Raw genomic sequence first — 16,350 nt, 5'->3', positions numbered from 1 at the left:
GCTCGACTGCACCTGCACTTCAGGAATCATTCTACATCGGCCAGATGTTTTCTCCGAATACTTTCTCGACGGGGAGGCGTTGCGCAGAGCCGTCTCGGGCGACCATGCGCCCTGGTGCTCGGGGCGCGGCAGGCAAGCGCTCAGAGGAGCAGTCCGCCAGGGACAGCATCATTCGCTCATGAAGAGTGGAATCGGTCGACCGCGAAGCCGCTGAGTTAGGGAGGGGTCTCGGCGGATTCCCGACATCGGATGTAACGACACGGCTCATTTAATACCACCAGAAGTTGGAATCTCCATCTCTCCGTTTGGCTGGGCCAGAAACCATTAGAATTAGACTCTCGGGTTCGCGAACAAGCTCGAGTTGGATGAACGCAACGGGTATGGCTACATCCAAGCCCGCGCTCTCTTTGGCAACAGCCCTCGAAGCAGGGCCGGCTGAGGACGTGGTTTCACCACTCCGTGATGCATCACGGAAGCTGGTACGCCAATGGGAATTTCTTCGTCCCACGCCCAGCGGCTTTACTCTCTCACCGGCCGCGATGCATTGCCTGATCGAAATTGGAGACCACGGAAGACACGGCTTCCCCGAATTATGCGGCGAACTCAACCTGACTCCCAGTCAGCTAGGTTGCACCTTGATGGAGCTCATCTCGAGCGGCAATGTCAAACGGGAGAGCCATCCAACGGGCAATAGCCTCCGGGCCACCACGCAGCAGGAGGAGGAAAGGTACTTCCTGACCCCGGTCGGGACCAAGACCCTCGACGAAATCAACACCTACGCACAAAAACAAGTTACCCTGGCCCTCGCAGCGACGCCTCTGGGGACAGCAGCAGCCGACATCACGGCGGCCTTCCGCGCCTACGCCGCTGCCCTGGAAAGAACTAGACTCGTCGAAACGAACCCTACTCCCGCGCGCACACCAGAGCCAACCACAAGCTCTCCATTACCGCTGCCGCCTCCTCAACGCACCGTCACCATCGTCCCCGGCTACCGCCCCGGCATCCTCGGCCGCACCCTCGAAATGCACCTTGATTACTACCCCCCAATCACGGGATGGGGCCGCGAGTTCGAAGCATCCCTGGCCAAGGACATAGGCGACCTGCTAACACGGCTGGACCGGCCGGCCAACCAAGTCTGGTCGGCCGTCCTGGCAACGCCTTCGGAACGGGACCCTCAAGTGCCGCCGGTGGAGCGCATTATAGGGGTCGTCTACGTTGACGGCGAGTGCGTCGGTGAGGAAGGTGTCGCGCGCCTGCGGTGTTTCATCGTGGATGATTCGACCCGGGGCCTGGGGGCTGGCGGGAAGCTTCTGGCGGCAGCGATGGGGTTTGTGAGGGAGATGGGTTTTAGGGAGTGCCAGCTGTCGATGATCCCGAGTGCGACTGTGGCGAAGAAAATGTATGAAAAGGTAGGATTTAAGGAAGCCGGGGGAAGGTGGGTTGATGCGTTTGGAAAGGGGTTTATGTCGATGGACTTTGTTTGGCGCCGGGATGGCGGCACCTGAGCAAACTTGGTTCCTTATACATCTTTTCCGTAGCTCTGTAGTTCGTTTTGTATTCCACTAATACGCCAGGAGCTAAAACGGTACTCCGGCCGGCTGCTTGGAGGGGGGCTAGGGCCGTTCAGCAATAATCGTACAATCCCCTAAGGACTCGGCACAGACAAGCCCGCAGCCTCCTGAATATGTTCACACATGCTGCCATCCTCCGGACTTGACTTGATTCCTACGCCACTCCCTCCCACTCCCTCAAACAGCGAGCCACATCTCCTTCCGCCAAGGCCACAAATCAAAACCATCACCATCAAGAAGCCAATAACCTCCCAACAAGACCAAACACCCACCCCACCACCTTCCAGAACCCCCACAACACACCCAAGCTCAGCAACCCTAAAGCCACTAACACAACCCCGCGAATCTCAAACGCCTCGGCCGCCTCCATCTTCATCAGCTTCCTCTGCTTGCTGTGGTAATAATCCCCCCGGCCATCCCCCTCCGTCACCGTGGTGGGGGGTGGTGACGACGGGGAATCGCCCTCGTAGCGGTAGGGCAGGTACCGGTACACGATACGGTGCAGCCACCGGGGCATGCGGCCGGGCTGGTTGGCGTCGGCGTGGTAGTGGGCGCGGAGGGCCGAGTGGCGGAGGTCGACCAGGACGAGGGAGACGACGAAGGAGGTGAAGATGAGAGGCGTCATGATGAGCTGGTTGGTGGGAGGGAGAAAGGGGGGGGGATGTTAGAGTATAATTAATGATTGAGGATGGTATAAAAAAAAATTAAAAAAAAAAGAGTTGGGAAAGTTGTCTTGCTGTAAGTGCGAGGACTACAGCTGCTACTGTATGTACGTACCCTGTAAATGGTGGATTGCTCCCATGTCCGTGGACGGCCGCGGGCGGCGGCGGCGGCGGCAGCAGCATCGGCTTGGTTGGGGCGTACGGGCACTGGAGGCGTTGCCATGTTCGACGAGTGAGGAAAAAATCAAATTGGTGATGAGGCCCTGTGAGACGCAGCTGCGAGCTTAATATCGCCTGCGCTAGTCGGCGCCCAAACGGCTCACTGAGTGCACAAGATAAGGTGGGTTCGGGGTGTCTGCCAGAATCAGGTGAGTGACGCGGCTCGATCGTTGGGGAATCCGATGAATGCGATCAAGCTTCGTGCGCCAATGAGCATGTCACGGGGGAGGCTGAGTAATAATGTGATCCTTCCATTGACCATTCAAAAACCTATGCTGATGCACAAAACTTCCGGAAAGACGTTATTGGCACTTTGGCGGCAGAAGGCATCAGCGAATAATCGACGGCGGGACCCGAAATCTACCGATCGATTATCCTAGATGTAATAGATTTGGTGGTTTAGGAGTGAGTTCGTCATAATCGTGTGGATACCCCACCAATTGCAGATTCCGAGGCAGTGAAGAGAGTCGGGACGGGGCACAAACCAACGTTTTGGATTTCGTATGTTCTATGTTGTCTTATACCATTTATAGACAAACTATGGACGAAGCCATTCAGAAGCTCATGATAAATTGCATCACGGAAGGGCGATGCACTCGATCTCCACATCGACGCCCTTAGGCAGCTGCTTCACAGCGACGCAGCTCCGAGCCGGCTTGTGGGTGAACCACTTGGCATACTCCTCGTTCATGCTCTGTAGAGATTTCAGTAAACTTGCATATTCCAAGGTATCAATGGTGATAGCCGGGGCCGCTCACGGCAAAGTTGGCCATGTCGGTGAGGAAGACATTGACCTTGACCACCTTGGCGACGGACGAGCCAGCCTCCTCCAGGACGGCCTTGAGGTTGTTGATGCAGGCCGCCGTCTTCTGCTGGATGGTGCCTTCCACCAGGTTACCCTCGGCGTCGCAGGGAATCTGACCCGAGCAGTAGATGGCGCTGGGAGTCTTGATGGCCTGGGACTGGAGGGATGTCAGATGGGTGATTGCGTCGCAACGAGTGCTGAATACCCACATAAGGACCGGCAGCTATACACTCGTTAGCACTGGCTTACCAAGTGACGTTGCAACCGGAACCAATAACGTACGCGGAGCTGCGTTCTTCGTGAAGACGGGCGTGGCAGACATGTTGTGGAGAGGGCGTATGGGATAACGGAGGGGTTGTTGTTGTGCTGCTCTTCTGGAGGCGGGCCGGACAAGAACTGGGAGAGCTCGTCTGGTAGCGATTGAGAACATAGGCAAGTCGATAGAGTTCAATTACGGGCCTGGGTGCGACGGCTTTCCGCGGCGTGGTTTAAGAGGGGTCATGCTTTCTCCGTCCCACTCCGTTCTTCGGACCGTGACTGGAAGAGAGGGGCCCTGGGGAACTGCCCCGCAATCCGGGCCGGCCCGCAACAGCTGCTCTTTCCATTATGTAGATAGGTTGTCACTTCTACTGTAAGGTATCCCGTTCCTGCCGATTCGATTTGCTAAAATCCAACAAACAATTGTGTTGCATCTTAATCAGCATAAGAACTGGAACTCATCCTCATGCTTGCTCACATACTTGGCAAAAGCTCCAAGACCCCTCCATTCAGACCAGCGGGGGATGGAAAGAGACCCAGCCGAATCAATGAAGCAGAGCCACCTTGTTCTCAACATAAACTCACCGTTACAATGAGCACCTGGCATTTTCATCATGTTGGAGACTTGAGGTTCGCCGGATAGCCTGGAGCTGGGAGGAACAAACATCAAGAGCTCAATGGCAAAGACGGAAGGGTGCTCGATTGGCCGGGGTCCAAATGCCAATGGGGAGCTTGGACCACCTCCCTACTCTTGGCATATCGTGACTCGAGCCTGGAATCCAGGTTTCGCCAAGTGTCCAGAAAAAGATCAACCCCTTTGCGGACGTCGTAGCTGGATTTGTTCCTCAGCCCTGCCGCTAGGAGGCTTAAAGGGGTGCAGCAGCAATTTATTGCAACTCCAAATTGCGCAGTTTTTTTCTTTCCACAACCCGAACCACCAGCTTCTCTACTGTCTTTAATCTTTCTTTTGCGTCCCTATTATTTTTCTGCTACTGCTGGTTTCGGGGAATAGGGAATCATTGCGGCGTGCTGGCGAGGTAAGTTGCCAGCTTTCCTCCGTGATTTGCGTAACACCTTGATCATCCGGCTTCGCCTCCATCAACGCGTCGGGCGCGCTCCCCAGCGATCAATGGCTTCAACCAGTTCGCCTGTATTTGCCGGCCGCGAGTAGCTTGAAAATTGAGCGCGGCAGCCTCTGACCATTCTGAGCATCCTTGACTGACACTTCCGATTCACGACAGTCTCCCGCCATGGCCGCCCCATCGACACCCCAGGCCACTTTGCGCCAACGAAACGTTCCCGGCTCGTCCAAGAAGCCCAAAGATGGCGCTTCCTCGGACGTCGAGCTTGACAAGCTCGTGAAGGCCGCCACTAAGCCACCCGGCGCGCCCTCCGAACGCGACCACAAGATCGTCTTTACATTCATCACGGCCCTGGCCTTCCTCACCCGATTTTGGGGTATCAGCCACCCGAATGAGGTCGTCTTCGACGAAGTTCACTTTGGCAAGGTGCGCTTCCTACATAGCCGTTGAAATTGGCTGCCTGGCTGACGTGTCTCTCGCCAGTTCGCCTCGTACTACCTCGAGAAGACGTATTTCTTCGACGTGCACCCCCCATTCGGCAAGCTCCTCTTCGCCTTCATGGGCTGGTTGGTGGGATACGATGGACATTTCCACTTTGAGAACATTGGCGACTCGTACATCGTTAACAAGGTCCCTTATGTGGCCTTCCGTTCCCTGCCAGCTATTCTCGGTGCCCTGACCGTCTCGGTTGTCTACTTGATCATGTGGGAGTCGGGTTACAGCCTCCCCGCCTGCATTGTCGCAGCTGGCTTGATCCTCCTCGACAATGCTCACATTGGCCAGACCCGACTGATCTTGCTCGACGCCACCCTTGTTTTCGCCATGGCCTGCAGCTTGCTCTGCTACATCAAGTTCTACAAGCTGCGCCACGAACCCTTCTCAAGGAAGTGGTGGAAGTGGCTCATTTTGACGGGCTTCGCTCTGTCGTGCGATATCTCGACAAAATACGTCGGCCTGTTTGCCTTTATCACCATTGGCTCCGCCGTCGTGATCGATCTTTGGGATCTTCTGGACATCAAAAGACCAGGCGGCGCTCTGAGCTTGCCCGAATTCGGCAAGCATTTCGCTGCCCGCGCCTTTGGCCTGATCATCATGCCCTTCCTCTTCTACCTCTTCTGGTTCCAGGTCCACTTCTCCATTCTCACCCGCTCCGGGCCCGGAGACGACTTCATGACCCCCGAGTTCCAGGAAACGCTCAGCGACAACGTCATGCTTGCAAATGCCGTCACGATTGATTACTACGACACCATTACCATCAAGCACAAGGAGACCAAGGCTTATCTCCACAGCCATCCGGATCGCTACCCACTGAGGTACGACGATGGTCGTGTTTCTAGCCAGGGCCAGCAGGTTACCGGCTACCCCTTCAACGACACCAATAACCACTGGCAGATTCTCCCTGCCGGCGCCGATGACCAGAAGCTGGGCCGTCACGTCAAGAACCACGATCTCGTGAGGCTCCGCCACCTAGTCACGGATACCATCTTGTTGTCGCACGATGTTGCCTCTCCGTACTACCCCACTAACCAGGAGTTTACCACCGTCTCTCTTGCGGATGCATACGGCGATCGGGCTGCAGACACTCTGTTTGAGGTCCGCATCGAGCACGGCAAACCTAATCAGGAGTTTAAGAGCGTGTCCAGCCACTTCAAGTTCATCCACAACCCCAGCAAAGTGGCCATGTGGACTCACACCAAGCCGCTCCCTGAGTGGGCCTACAAGCAGCAGGAGATCAACGGGAACAAGCAGATCGCCCCAAGCTCTAATGTCTGGCTGGTTGAGGACATTGTTTCCCTGCCGGCAGACCACAAACGTCGCGAGAAACCCGAGCGGCAGGTCAAGACGCTCCCGTTCCTGCGGAAGTGGTTCGAGCTGCAGCGGTCCATGTTCTGGCACAACAACCAATTGACGGCCAGCCACCCCTACGCATCGCTGCCTTACCAATGGCCGTTCCTGCTCCGTGGTGTTAGCTTCTGGACGCAGAACGACACCCGCCAGCAGATCTACTTCCTCGGCAACCCCATTGGATGGTGGATTGCAAGCAGTGTACTGGCGATTTACGCTGGCATCGTTTTGGCCGACCAGTTCTCCCTGCGCCGCGGCATGGATGCATTGGATCATCGTAAGTTGTTCCGAGACGAAGCCCTGCCATAGGCAGCCCCAATCAGCTAACCCACCACACAGGCTCGCGCTCCCGCCTCTACAACTCGACCGGCTTCTTCTTCCTTGCCTGGGCTACGCACTACTTCCCCTTTTACGTGATGGGCCGCCAGCTGTTCTTGCACCACTATCTCCCCTCCCACCTTGCCTCGACCCTCGTAACCGGCGCGCTGGTAGAGTTCATCTTCAGCCAGGACGCTATCGAGCACGAGGTGGCCTACCAGGCGGCCAAGGCGGGCAAGAAGAATTTGCCGCCCAAGCGCCACCTTACCGCCCGCGAGCGATTCGCCGGCCAGAGTTTGATGGGCTCGTGGATTGCAGCCATTGTGATCCTTACCGCCGTCGCCGCCAGCTGGTACTTCTTCCTGCCTCTGACGTACGGCTACCCTGGTCTCTCGGTCGATCAGGTCATCCGGAGGAAGTGGCTGGGCTATGACCTGCACTTTGCGAAATAGAAGGCTGTTTTATGGGAAAAAGTTGGTTTCTTGTATCAGCTGGGGGGTTATGGGGAGGAGTGTAAGATGTCAAAAAGCAGCAGTGGTTCAGGGTCAAGAGAACAACAATGCTATTTCTAGAGTCATGGGATGTGGTCAAGGAGTTCTGGAAGGCGGGCAGGTTGCTTCTACGGAGGATTTAATGGCTTGTCATTTTCGCTAGCTATGGTGGAGGCACGTGTATCTGCGTCCAGATAATGAACCACATCACCCTAGCCGACAAGTCCAGAACGATTGTCAAATCTTTGGTTTCCCACGCTCTTTGATCTGCACTATGCATTTTCCGAGGGCAGCAACAGGCCCCATATAACTCGTATACTGCAATGACGCAGATATGTTGTGACAGGCAACACTTCCTACCTACCTAGCAATCCCGTCTTCTTCCCTCGTTATTTTATTTTTCCAGTCTGCCGTTGTTTGATCAATCAATCAATCAATCAGTCGACTCCTACGTTCTCGCGAACACGAACCTGTGACAGCAGACCAAACACCGAGTCAGCAACTCATTCCAAAACTTCCAACACCCATTCCCAACACAAAGGGTGAACAAGAAGAAAGAAGATAAAAGGCCCCTTCAGAAACCCAATTTTTAAGCACCACCAAACCCCAGCCGCCTAAACTGGCCCCTTCCCTCCCCTCCCCGCTCCAAACGACCACTTGATACCCACCCCTGACAAGCATATGACGATGCAAGCAATACCGGGGCGAGCAAAAAGGGCACGTCAGAGAAAAGAGAAAGGGAATCAGAAAGAGAAACAGCCCAGCCAGCCGGGGAGGTTCAGACGGCTCTTCCTAATTGTATTGAGTAGGGTTGCAACGAGGCGTTGCATAGATCATCATGTGGTTGGCTCTTTAATTCTTTCTTTCTTTCTTCCTTCTGTCCTCCCTTCCGTTCTGTCTTTCATTCTTTCATTCTTTCTTTGCGGTCTCTCCTCATTCTTTCTCGGTAGATTGCGTTCACGAGACGGAAGGGAAAAGGGAGGGGAAAAAGAATAAAATTAGAACGTACCGTAGGGATAGATGTCTCCTGCCGCCTGTAGAAGAGAGCAGAGGATTAGTTCAGAAAGGTTGCAGCTGAATCGGGTGCTACAGTTAGCTTCTACAGCTCAACGGCAAAATTGCCAGCAAACTGGCCCGGTTCTCGAGGAGCAACTCGCTGGCACAGTATCGGGAGATCCTCAGTACATATGAACGGCCGTTGATGGAGGTTTGAGGTAGCCAGAAAAACCTAGTCGGTCCCGCAGAATCTGCGTGGAAAATATTCGGCCGAGCTTCCGATTGCCCCACAGGGGCCCCCCAGACGAGTTACTCGAGAGAGCGCACGGCCCTATTGCTGCATTTCCGGCAAGCCCAATGCCGAGCACGGAGCGCAAAACCAAATTTGCTAGAATCAAGGGAAAAAAGAGGACACTGTGCAGTCACCGCCCGGAAACGATTTCGTGATGAATCGCCATCTGGATATTGAGAGGCATCTACCTAATACTAGTCCGCCCTTTGCTTTGTATCCCAAATACCCCAAATATCTCAAATATCCCAAATCGCTCCATCATACCATCTGCTCGACTCGTCCATTGTGCAATCATCGGGGAAGGCTGAAGATGCAAGGAGAGAGGCAAACTTGTAAAACAAAAAAATCACTATCAAGACACAGATTGAGACGGTCCGCTACGATCCTGCCTTCCCCAGGAGCCTCCACGGTACCATCTGGAATCGCTAATGCCCGCTTCATTAAATCATAACAGAGATCATGTCCCGGTTCCGCTGGCCACAAGTCAACCCACGCGTCGCCAATTACCCTCCCTCCGTACACCCTTTATAGCAAAGCGGCTCTACATCGAAAAGAGCTTGCCGGCCAGAGAGCGCTGCTCTCGCGCCTCAACCCTCGCGCCTAGTGAGGGAGGAAGGCGCTAAGGTCGTGCGCCGACCAATCGACGTTATAGGCATTCAGCAGGTCTTGGGAAGACGGCTGAGAATAGCCCGCTGTCAAGCTTGGGATTTCGGCCGCGGCAAAGAGGGATTCGTTGAACATTGGCTTCGAAACCCCGGCCCCGTTCGGAAAGAGGATGAAGTCACCGCCGTTTGCGGCGTTGGCAATGGCGGCAAACTCATGGTGCTCGTCAAAGCCCTCGTCCACCTCGGCAAGAGAGGTGGGTGTGTAGAGCATGGCATTCCCTTGGCCGATAGGCGAGAGCTGGGCCGGCTGCGGCTGGCAGAGCTCGGCGGCCGTGAACGGAACAAACTGCTGCGCAGCATCCTTGTTGTAGATGTTGACGTGCATAGGCGTCGGCAGCTGAACGTTGGCGCTGTAAATATCCTCGTACAGGGAGAAGTCGGTCGGGATATCCTGGTAGGCCGAATTATGGTCCATGCCGGAATCCGTGGAAGGAGTAGGGTTGTCGATTGGGGAATAATCAAGCGAGATCTCCTGCGGGATCATGTTGAAGTCGCTATCGTTGGGAATGTAGGCTGGGAAGTCTAGGTTGTTCCCGTACACCCGGCTCCAATCATCCGGAGGGGTAGCCACCCCCATGCTATGCTCGCTGGAAGGCGTCGGGATGTTCTGGAGCTGAGGAGTGGGATGGGCCGAGTTGCCATTGACGCTAGAGTCGGACTTCTTGCCATTCGTCTTGGTGCGGACATAGGTCCAGCCATGAGCCTTTTCCATGTGCTGCTTGCAGTTCGACTCCCGCTTAGACTTATACGGGCACGGCTTGTACAAGCACTCAAACATGGGCGGGCTCGACGAGTGCTTGTCGTTGTGGTGGCGGGCCATCTCCTTTTCGGTGGGCCACCCGTACTCATGGTACTTGCAGGTGGGGACAGGGCACTTCCACGGTCGTGAGTGCGTCTTCTCGTGCTTGGTCAGGTCGCAAGGGCGCTTGAACTCCTTATTGCAACCCGGCTCTCGGCACTTTTTGGGGGCAAGCTCCTCGGGGCTGGCATTCTTCTTCCGCCTGGCCATGGACCTCATGATCTCCTCTTCATCCTCAAGCTCCTGGCTGGCGGAGCGCTTGATTCTCACCGAGTCATCGGCTTCCTCTTCGATCCTCTCGACGGGTTCACCCGTGGCCATAGAGATCATCTTTCCATTCTTTTTGACGCGGACGAGCTCGGCAGGCCGTCCGTTGATGTGGATTCCTCCGTGGAGCTTGATCTCGTCGGTGCTAAGGAATGTGTCAGTGACGTTTGTAGGAGCGGGTCGGATAAGGGGGTCATACGGATCCACGTCCATCTCGTCCTGGCTGCCCTTCTCCCTGGCGTCAGAGAGCTGCTGGGCGTATTGGCGTATTTGGTCGACAAGATCGATGAAGTAGCCGCTGCTATAAGGGACGTCGCGCGGGCGGGTCTGCTCACGGTCGCTGAGGTATTCAACGGTGGCCTGGATACACCGAATCGTCGAGAGGCAGAAATCCAGATAGAGTCCGGCCGCCTTGGTCCTCTCCTTTAACAGTAAGGCGCGATAAGTATCACCCCTCACACTTTTGTCAGCAATGAGCTCACTTACTGGAGCGACAAGAAGCAACGTCTTCTCAAGATCTCTCAAGCAGACAATCTCTTTCTCCTGGATCTTCCTGGGGCATTCGAGCAAGAGCGAGTGAAAGTCCTTAAACGCCGAGTTGCCCAAGAGTGGCTTAAGAGTATGTTCGCAGATGCGGTTCGTGGCGCGGGGGCTAAGACCCGGCAGGTTCATGGCAGAGGTCTCGCGGGCGGCAGCGGACCTGGTGACAGTGGTTGTCTTGGCCGTCTTCTCCTTCTTGGCGGCGGCCATCTTTTCGTTGGTCGATGCGATCGAGGTGCCCAAACCGCTGTCAGATTCGTGGTAACGAGCAGACCGGCGAGTGCGAGGGCGGAGCACCCGGCGCTCGGCCGGCTGCTCCTTGGCCATAGCCGAATCGAGAGTGTGGTTCAGCACTCCGCGGGGGATGGGAAGGCTGTCGTCGCGCAGTGCTCTACGAACAGACGAGGACGAGTCGTCCTTGGAGAGACCAGCGAGGGTCTTATCGATGTCGCCGAGCGTCAACGCGACACGGCGGCGATGAGAGTCGATGACATCGTCCAGGTTGGTTTGGGACCGGCGGGGCAATGGCGGCGGCCTAAAGACTCTCTCAGGAGAAGAAGGGGGGGTTGTAGGAGAGTGGAAAGTCGCGCCCTTCTTGAGGGTGATGTTGGTCTTAACGGTCAAGCCCCTCGAGTCCGGGCGAGTCACCGGTGTCCTACGAGGATTGGGCGACATGGTTGCCGGCAGACGTGGGGTGAAGCAAGCGCCTCTTGTGGTAATTGGGTGAGCCGGACACTGTGTCAAGTCCTCAGGTCAGCGGTCAATGGTTGTTCATTGTCAGGCTGAACGGCAGAGGACGAGTGAGTCACAGTTGATATGCAGCACCGAATGCAGCTCCTGTCCCTTCCCTGACCCTTCCCAAGAGATGGCGCAGACAGGGGAGAAAGAACAGAACAGGACAGATGGAGGAGATGGAGAAGGAAGATGGGAGGAATGATATCTTACCCAGCCTGGAGCGGTGTATTTTGGTGGTGGAGAGTGGAGGCGCCAGCGACCCGAGACACGATGGAATCAGGACCTGGCGGCACTGCGATGGGTCGTGCGGTGCCCTAGAGGTAGAACGATGCCTTGATGGCGGATCCGAAGGACAAATGTGAGGGAGGACGATCAAGGTCAGATGGATGCGGGCCGAAGGGAGGAGAAGTTCTATAACAAAGGACAGCGAGGGGATGACGCGAGGCCTTGGCCGTTCTGGGGGTGGTCGGTCGCTGTGGCCTCAGGTCCGGAAGGCGCAAAGAAAGGGGAAGAAGACGCGAAACACGGCGATAGGAGACTCGGGGGGACAAGAAGGTTTGTCGTCAGACGGGCGGGATGGGGTCTGGAGCGAGATGATGAGAAATGGATGGGGCCGTCGAACGCTGCTGCCTGCTCTGGCGACCAGGGTGGGCAATGAGCGACCCCGGTCAGAGGTGGGTCCTCAGGCAGGCGCAGCTCGGTGTTTCCGAGCCCTAATTGGCCAGCCCGAATCCTTCCAATTGTGCTCCCAAAATGCGCTGCACAGCTCCAATGGCACCCTGCTGATAGTGTCTGTTGGCTGCAATGTCGCTGGGACAGCGCCTCGGTTGCGTGCTGCTTGCGGCTGATGTTAGTACATAACCTCCAGGGCCGCGCTGCTTTTCTTAGTATCCCGCCGCCTCTTAGCCAGTGAGCGCAGGTGTCGCGCTACCAGAACCCCCCCTCTGTCCCCAGCCGTCGCCCAGGTACCGTGAACATGTCGTGAGCTCTGCAACCAACGCAAGTCCTAGTACGCAACTGTCGACGCAGACAGTTTCCATGCTTCGATCAGATGGTTCAATCGCGGACGCGACGGCATGACGAAATGCCGCTAAACAAGTAGACACGTCAACCGCCCAACCTCTCCATGATCGATGCTTGTGTTCAGTTCAGAAGACAATCAAGAGATTGCCCGGTCCCAGCGACCAGGGGCCACCACGGCGGACGACCACATCGGTTTACAGAGCCATGGGCGCAGAGCTGGGCTCATGTGGCTAAGTCGCTTCGCTTCCTGCAACCACCGTGCAGTCTGACATGGTTGGGACGTGGCTGCGCGATGCGGACTAAAATGTACAGGCTAGATACCCCAGCTTCTCTTTTCTCGTTTGTTCGCGAGACTGGATTTTCTCCGGGTGGCCGAGACGGGACGGCATCTTCATCAACCCTTCTTCCACGCAGTTTGGGCCTTTTGGCCCCAGTCTCACCCGACCCATCGCCCGCTGTCAACTGGCTGGCCGGGAGCGCGGTACCCCGCGGCCCAGCCAGACAGCGGTAGGACGAACAGTGAGATGGTCCGGGAGCACTAACTTGCATCAGGCCAATTATGGTTGGGTAAAAGTTGGCGATGCAGTGCTGCGGCGGAGACAAGAGGCTAAGACCAGTCGATGAGCGCGAGCGCTTGCTTGCAGCCAAAACCTGAAGCATCACTGATGCGGCCCCCAGCACTCGGAGCGCCACAGAGGAGGGAGGAAAGAGAAGGAATTTTGGATCTGACGGTGAGAGCGGCAAGCGGCATTGCGGTCACAAAACACCACCACAACTCTTCGCTTCCCCCTTTGAGGACACTCGCGTCAGCCGTTTAGGGGACAGGTCAGTCTTGCGGTGCAGATTTTTTTTTTTTTTTTTTCTCCCGTTCCACGGGGGAGCCAGAACCGCATAGCTATTGACGATGATCGACGTTGGGCACCGTCCGACCAGCCTTCGCGATACATAATGGGAGACCCAAGATTGGTTGTGATGCGTTCTGCGTCGTCCTGCATCCTCGTAGGGCTGGCACATCCTGGGGACAGTCCTGCACACGCACCCAAGAGTTCCTCCAAAAACTTTGGGGTACGGCCAGGATCAGCTCGGCCCCCGCCCATCAATTGAGTGGGGCGCTCACCCTCGCACCGCCGTCATCTCCTGTCGCCATCGATTGGCCAAGCGTGGCAAAGAACGGCCGAGCACGACGTTGGACGGAAGACAATTGCGCATGCGTCAACCGGACAGACACATCGGAGCATCTCAGCCCTACGCGGCACGCTCGTTCCCATAACCGTTGATTAAGAACCCCTGCCGCGATATTCGAGCGAATAGGGCGCCAGAGAATTGGGAGCCTCAAGTCGATTACGAATAGCCAATGCGGAGGGGGCGGTCAAAGATTCGGGGAAAAGACGCACACGGTGCGTGGCAGAAGTAAGTGCCCCGCAGGCCCGGCACGCCGACATCCCTCTGCTCTCTCTCTTCTTTGCTAGGCACCTGGATTCCTCGAGCACCTCTGGGCCTCAGATCCAAGTGTGTTGAAAGCCGTTGCCTTTCGCCAACCGTCAAGTGCAGCACTGCGGGTAGGCAGTAGTGATACCGGAGCTCGCGTGCCTCGCTTCCGAGCCGCTATCCTGTCAGTTCAGTAAACGAAAGCGTGCAAGTTCTCCTCTCTTGAATACTGCTGAGAGTCTGGGCCCATGAAGGCAGCATCTTTTGTTCCCAAGGCAGCAGGAAAATGTATGCAATACCACAGTACTTCGGGATGTGATATGTCTTTCATCTGTTTTGTCTCCGTCATCCACCAGTTTTACCTTCATGTGCACGGCGGCTAGCAAAGACCGTCTCTGAGAACCGTATGAGCCGTCTCACCATCCCGTAGCCCGCATAGAACCCTACCCCGCATAGTTATCAATAATGTTGCTGTCGTTAGACTTTCTTAGCGTTTGCATTCCGTCCGGAAAGTTGCCCCTCCGAGAAGCCCTGTCACGCCTGGTTTCCCAGCCAGCGAGCCTGCTCATGGGGTCAGCCCACGACTCATCTCCCATTGTACGACGGCAGCCCAAAGCAAGCCGGGCCATTCGCAATGTGGTATACATAGAGACCTGTTCCAATACCTGCTGTTGCCTTCGAATGCTTGCCGTCGATCCGGCCTGAAACCAAGGCTGGCGGTCGGAAGTCCCTTTGCCATTGGTGCTTGGCAATCTACAGTAGACCCGGCCGCTTGGAAGCGTGGATCCTGGAGTGAACAATCACTTCTCTTGCGTTGAACTTGGCCAACGCCCGCTATAACTAGATGCTGGGGAGATGAGCGATGCGTCGAAGGGTCGGCCTGTGACCCGTCCGTCTCCTGGCTCAGGGCCGAACCTGGCTGTTTGCTGAGAGACAGGAGACAGGAGAGTAGGTCAGCTGCTTTGGCATGTCCTATTTGCTGGGTTGTAGCTATTTTCATTTTTCCCTGATCCAAGGTGCGGAGTGTAGTGTGAATGTCATCTTTGAAGAGCATTTGTAGTGAGATGTCCTCTGTAACCGGACTAGTAGAAATGAATGAATGCCGCTTCCGCGTTTCGTTGAAGTATTTCAATCTACTACCCTCTCTCGGGGGGGGGGGGGGGGCGGGGGGTTATTAGCGTCCACCACCTTGCGCCTCTCCATGGCATTCGGTTGAAGCCTCTAGGATTACCTGGCTAGTCTCTCGATGAAGCTGCGAAGGTTGTTCTATTACCATAGGACTCAACTGGTTGGCGGTGTGGACTCACACCAATGTGTATCACTGATTCCTGTCCGAGACTGCGAGGAGTAAGCATATCCCGTAGTCCAACTGGCACATAAAGTAATGGAGTAGAACGTTGTGGCGGATTTCTAGGTTGGCGTGATGTGCTCGCGTCTATAGCATATGCTAGGGCTCTATGGTGTCTAACCATGGGGTGATTTGTATTCTCTTGATATTCCCGGCATGCTGTCTTGACAGATGTGCGGTTGCTGGTGGGCTGGTGGGCTTCATCTAGACCAGAACAACAGAGCATGTGCCGCCAACGCTTTTCCGGCCCAGACTTGTATGTCCCCGATCGAACAGAGCGATTCCTCTAGTCTAGGTCTTGTTGTGGGAGTGTTCTAGTACTCCGGCCATCTTCAGCTGTCTTGAGGGCCGCGCAGTGCATTGGTTTCAAAGGCGGGCTGTTGAGCTTTTGTGTCCTATTTCCTGTACGGCGAGTGTAAATAGGATCAAATGCTTTGCTGAGGCCGTGCCTTCATGAGATATGCCCTAGACTGGAAGTTACGGACTACGAACTCAACGGTCAGTGACTTCGGCCTGGGTATCTTATCTGATCGCACAGATTGAACATGACATTGCATGACACGAAGAACAATCACTGGCCAACCTAACTTCCTGAAAAGCGTATTGTAGTGACGAGACGCAAAACCCCGGTAGCCCACCATTGTCTGTCTGCACTTCGAGACACAGTGATAGCATGTAAGTCCAACAAACCTCGCTCAGTAACCTAAAACATGGATTTGTAGGCCGAGTCTTGCGTTCAGGGGGAGTGCGAATCTGTAGACCCGGGTTAGAACTTCATTGATCCATAATTATCACAATTACCTTTGACCTGAAAGATTGCTACAGGAATGGCTTTCACTTCTGAACCCTGGACCTCATTGTCCTTTGTTTAAAGGGGCTATTAGCTATTGTTTGGTCTCTCAACAAAGACGGGATGTCATACTAGTTAAGAGGGACTGCCGCCCACCGTTGGATCACAACTGCTTCTCGAAGCTACAACAAAATATCCCATAGCCGACTGGTTCTG

At 55.5% G+C, this 16,350-nt stretch overlaps 5 protein-coding genes across 5 annotated transcripts; 2 read left to right on the top strand and 3 right to left on the bottom strand.

The window, feature by feature from the left end:
- Positions 1–380: 380 nt before the first annotated feature.
- On the top strand, positions 381–1,505 carry MFIFM68171_01352 (uncharacterized protein; the record flags this gene model as incomplete). The annotated part of the gene is made up of 1 exon (XM_071056774.1): positions 381–1,505. The coding sequence occupies one exon, from the start codon at positions 381–383 to the stop codon at positions 1,503–1,505; it is 1,125 nt and encodes a 374-aa protein (XP_070912875.1).
- Positions 1,506–1,803: 298 nt separating this feature from the next.
- On the bottom strand, positions 1,804–2,456 carry MFIFM68171_01351 (uncharacterized protein; the record flags this gene model as incomplete). Its single annotated transcript, XM_071056773.1, has 2 exons — positions 1,804–2,202; positions 2,349–2,456. The coding sequence occupies 2 exons, from the start codon at positions 2,454–2,456 to the stop codon at positions 1,804–1,806; spliced, it is 507 nt and encodes a 168-aa protein (XP_070912874.1).
- Positions 2,457–3,029: 573 nt separating this feature from the next.
- MFIFM68171_01350 (putative BRT1 protein, down-regulated by mating factor B) lies at positions 3,030–3,579 on the bottom strand (the record flags this gene model as incomplete). Its single annotated transcript, XM_071056772.1, has 4 exons — positions 3,030–3,146; positions 3,211–3,414; positions 3,467–3,480; positions 3,540–3,579. 4 exons carry the CDS (start codon positions 3,577–3,579, stop codon positions 3,030–3,032), a joined length of 375 nt encoding a protein of 124 aa, XP_070912873.1.
- A 1,186-nt stretch (positions 3,580–4,765) lies between these two features.
- PMT4 (Dolichyl-phosphate-mannose--protein mannosyltransferase 4) lies at positions 4,766–7,212 on the top strand (the record flags this gene model as incomplete). The annotated part of the gene is made up of 3 exons (XM_071056771.1): positions 4,766–5,023; positions 5,081–6,719; positions 6,782–7,212. 3 exons carry the CDS (start codon positions 4,766–4,768, stop codon positions 7,210–7,212), a joined length of 2,328 nt encoding a protein of 775 aa, XP_070912872.1.
- Positions 7,213–9,139: 1,927 nt separating this feature from the next.
- On the bottom strand, positions 9,140–11,485 carry MFIFM68171_01348 (Zinc finger transcription factor ace1; the record flags this gene model as incomplete). Its single annotated transcript, XM_071056770.1, has 3 exons — positions 9,140–10,415; positions 10,470–10,693; positions 10,757–11,485. 3 exons carry the CDS (start codon positions 11,483–11,485, stop codon positions 9,140–9,142), a joined length of 2,229 nt encoding a protein of 742 aa, XP_070912871.1.
- Between the last annotated feature and the right edge of the window lie 4,865 nt (positions 11,486–16,350).

This window comes from Madurella fahalii, assembly GCF_045866475.1.
Source record: "Madurella fahalii IFM 68171 DNA, scaffold_1, whole genome shotgun sequence".
Lineage (NCBI taxonomy): Eukaryota > Fungi > Ascomycota > Sordariomycetes > Sordariales > Madurella > Madurella fahalii.
Note: the sequence above shows the minus strand (reverse complement) of the source record. Positions and strands in the feature narration are given on the sequence as shown.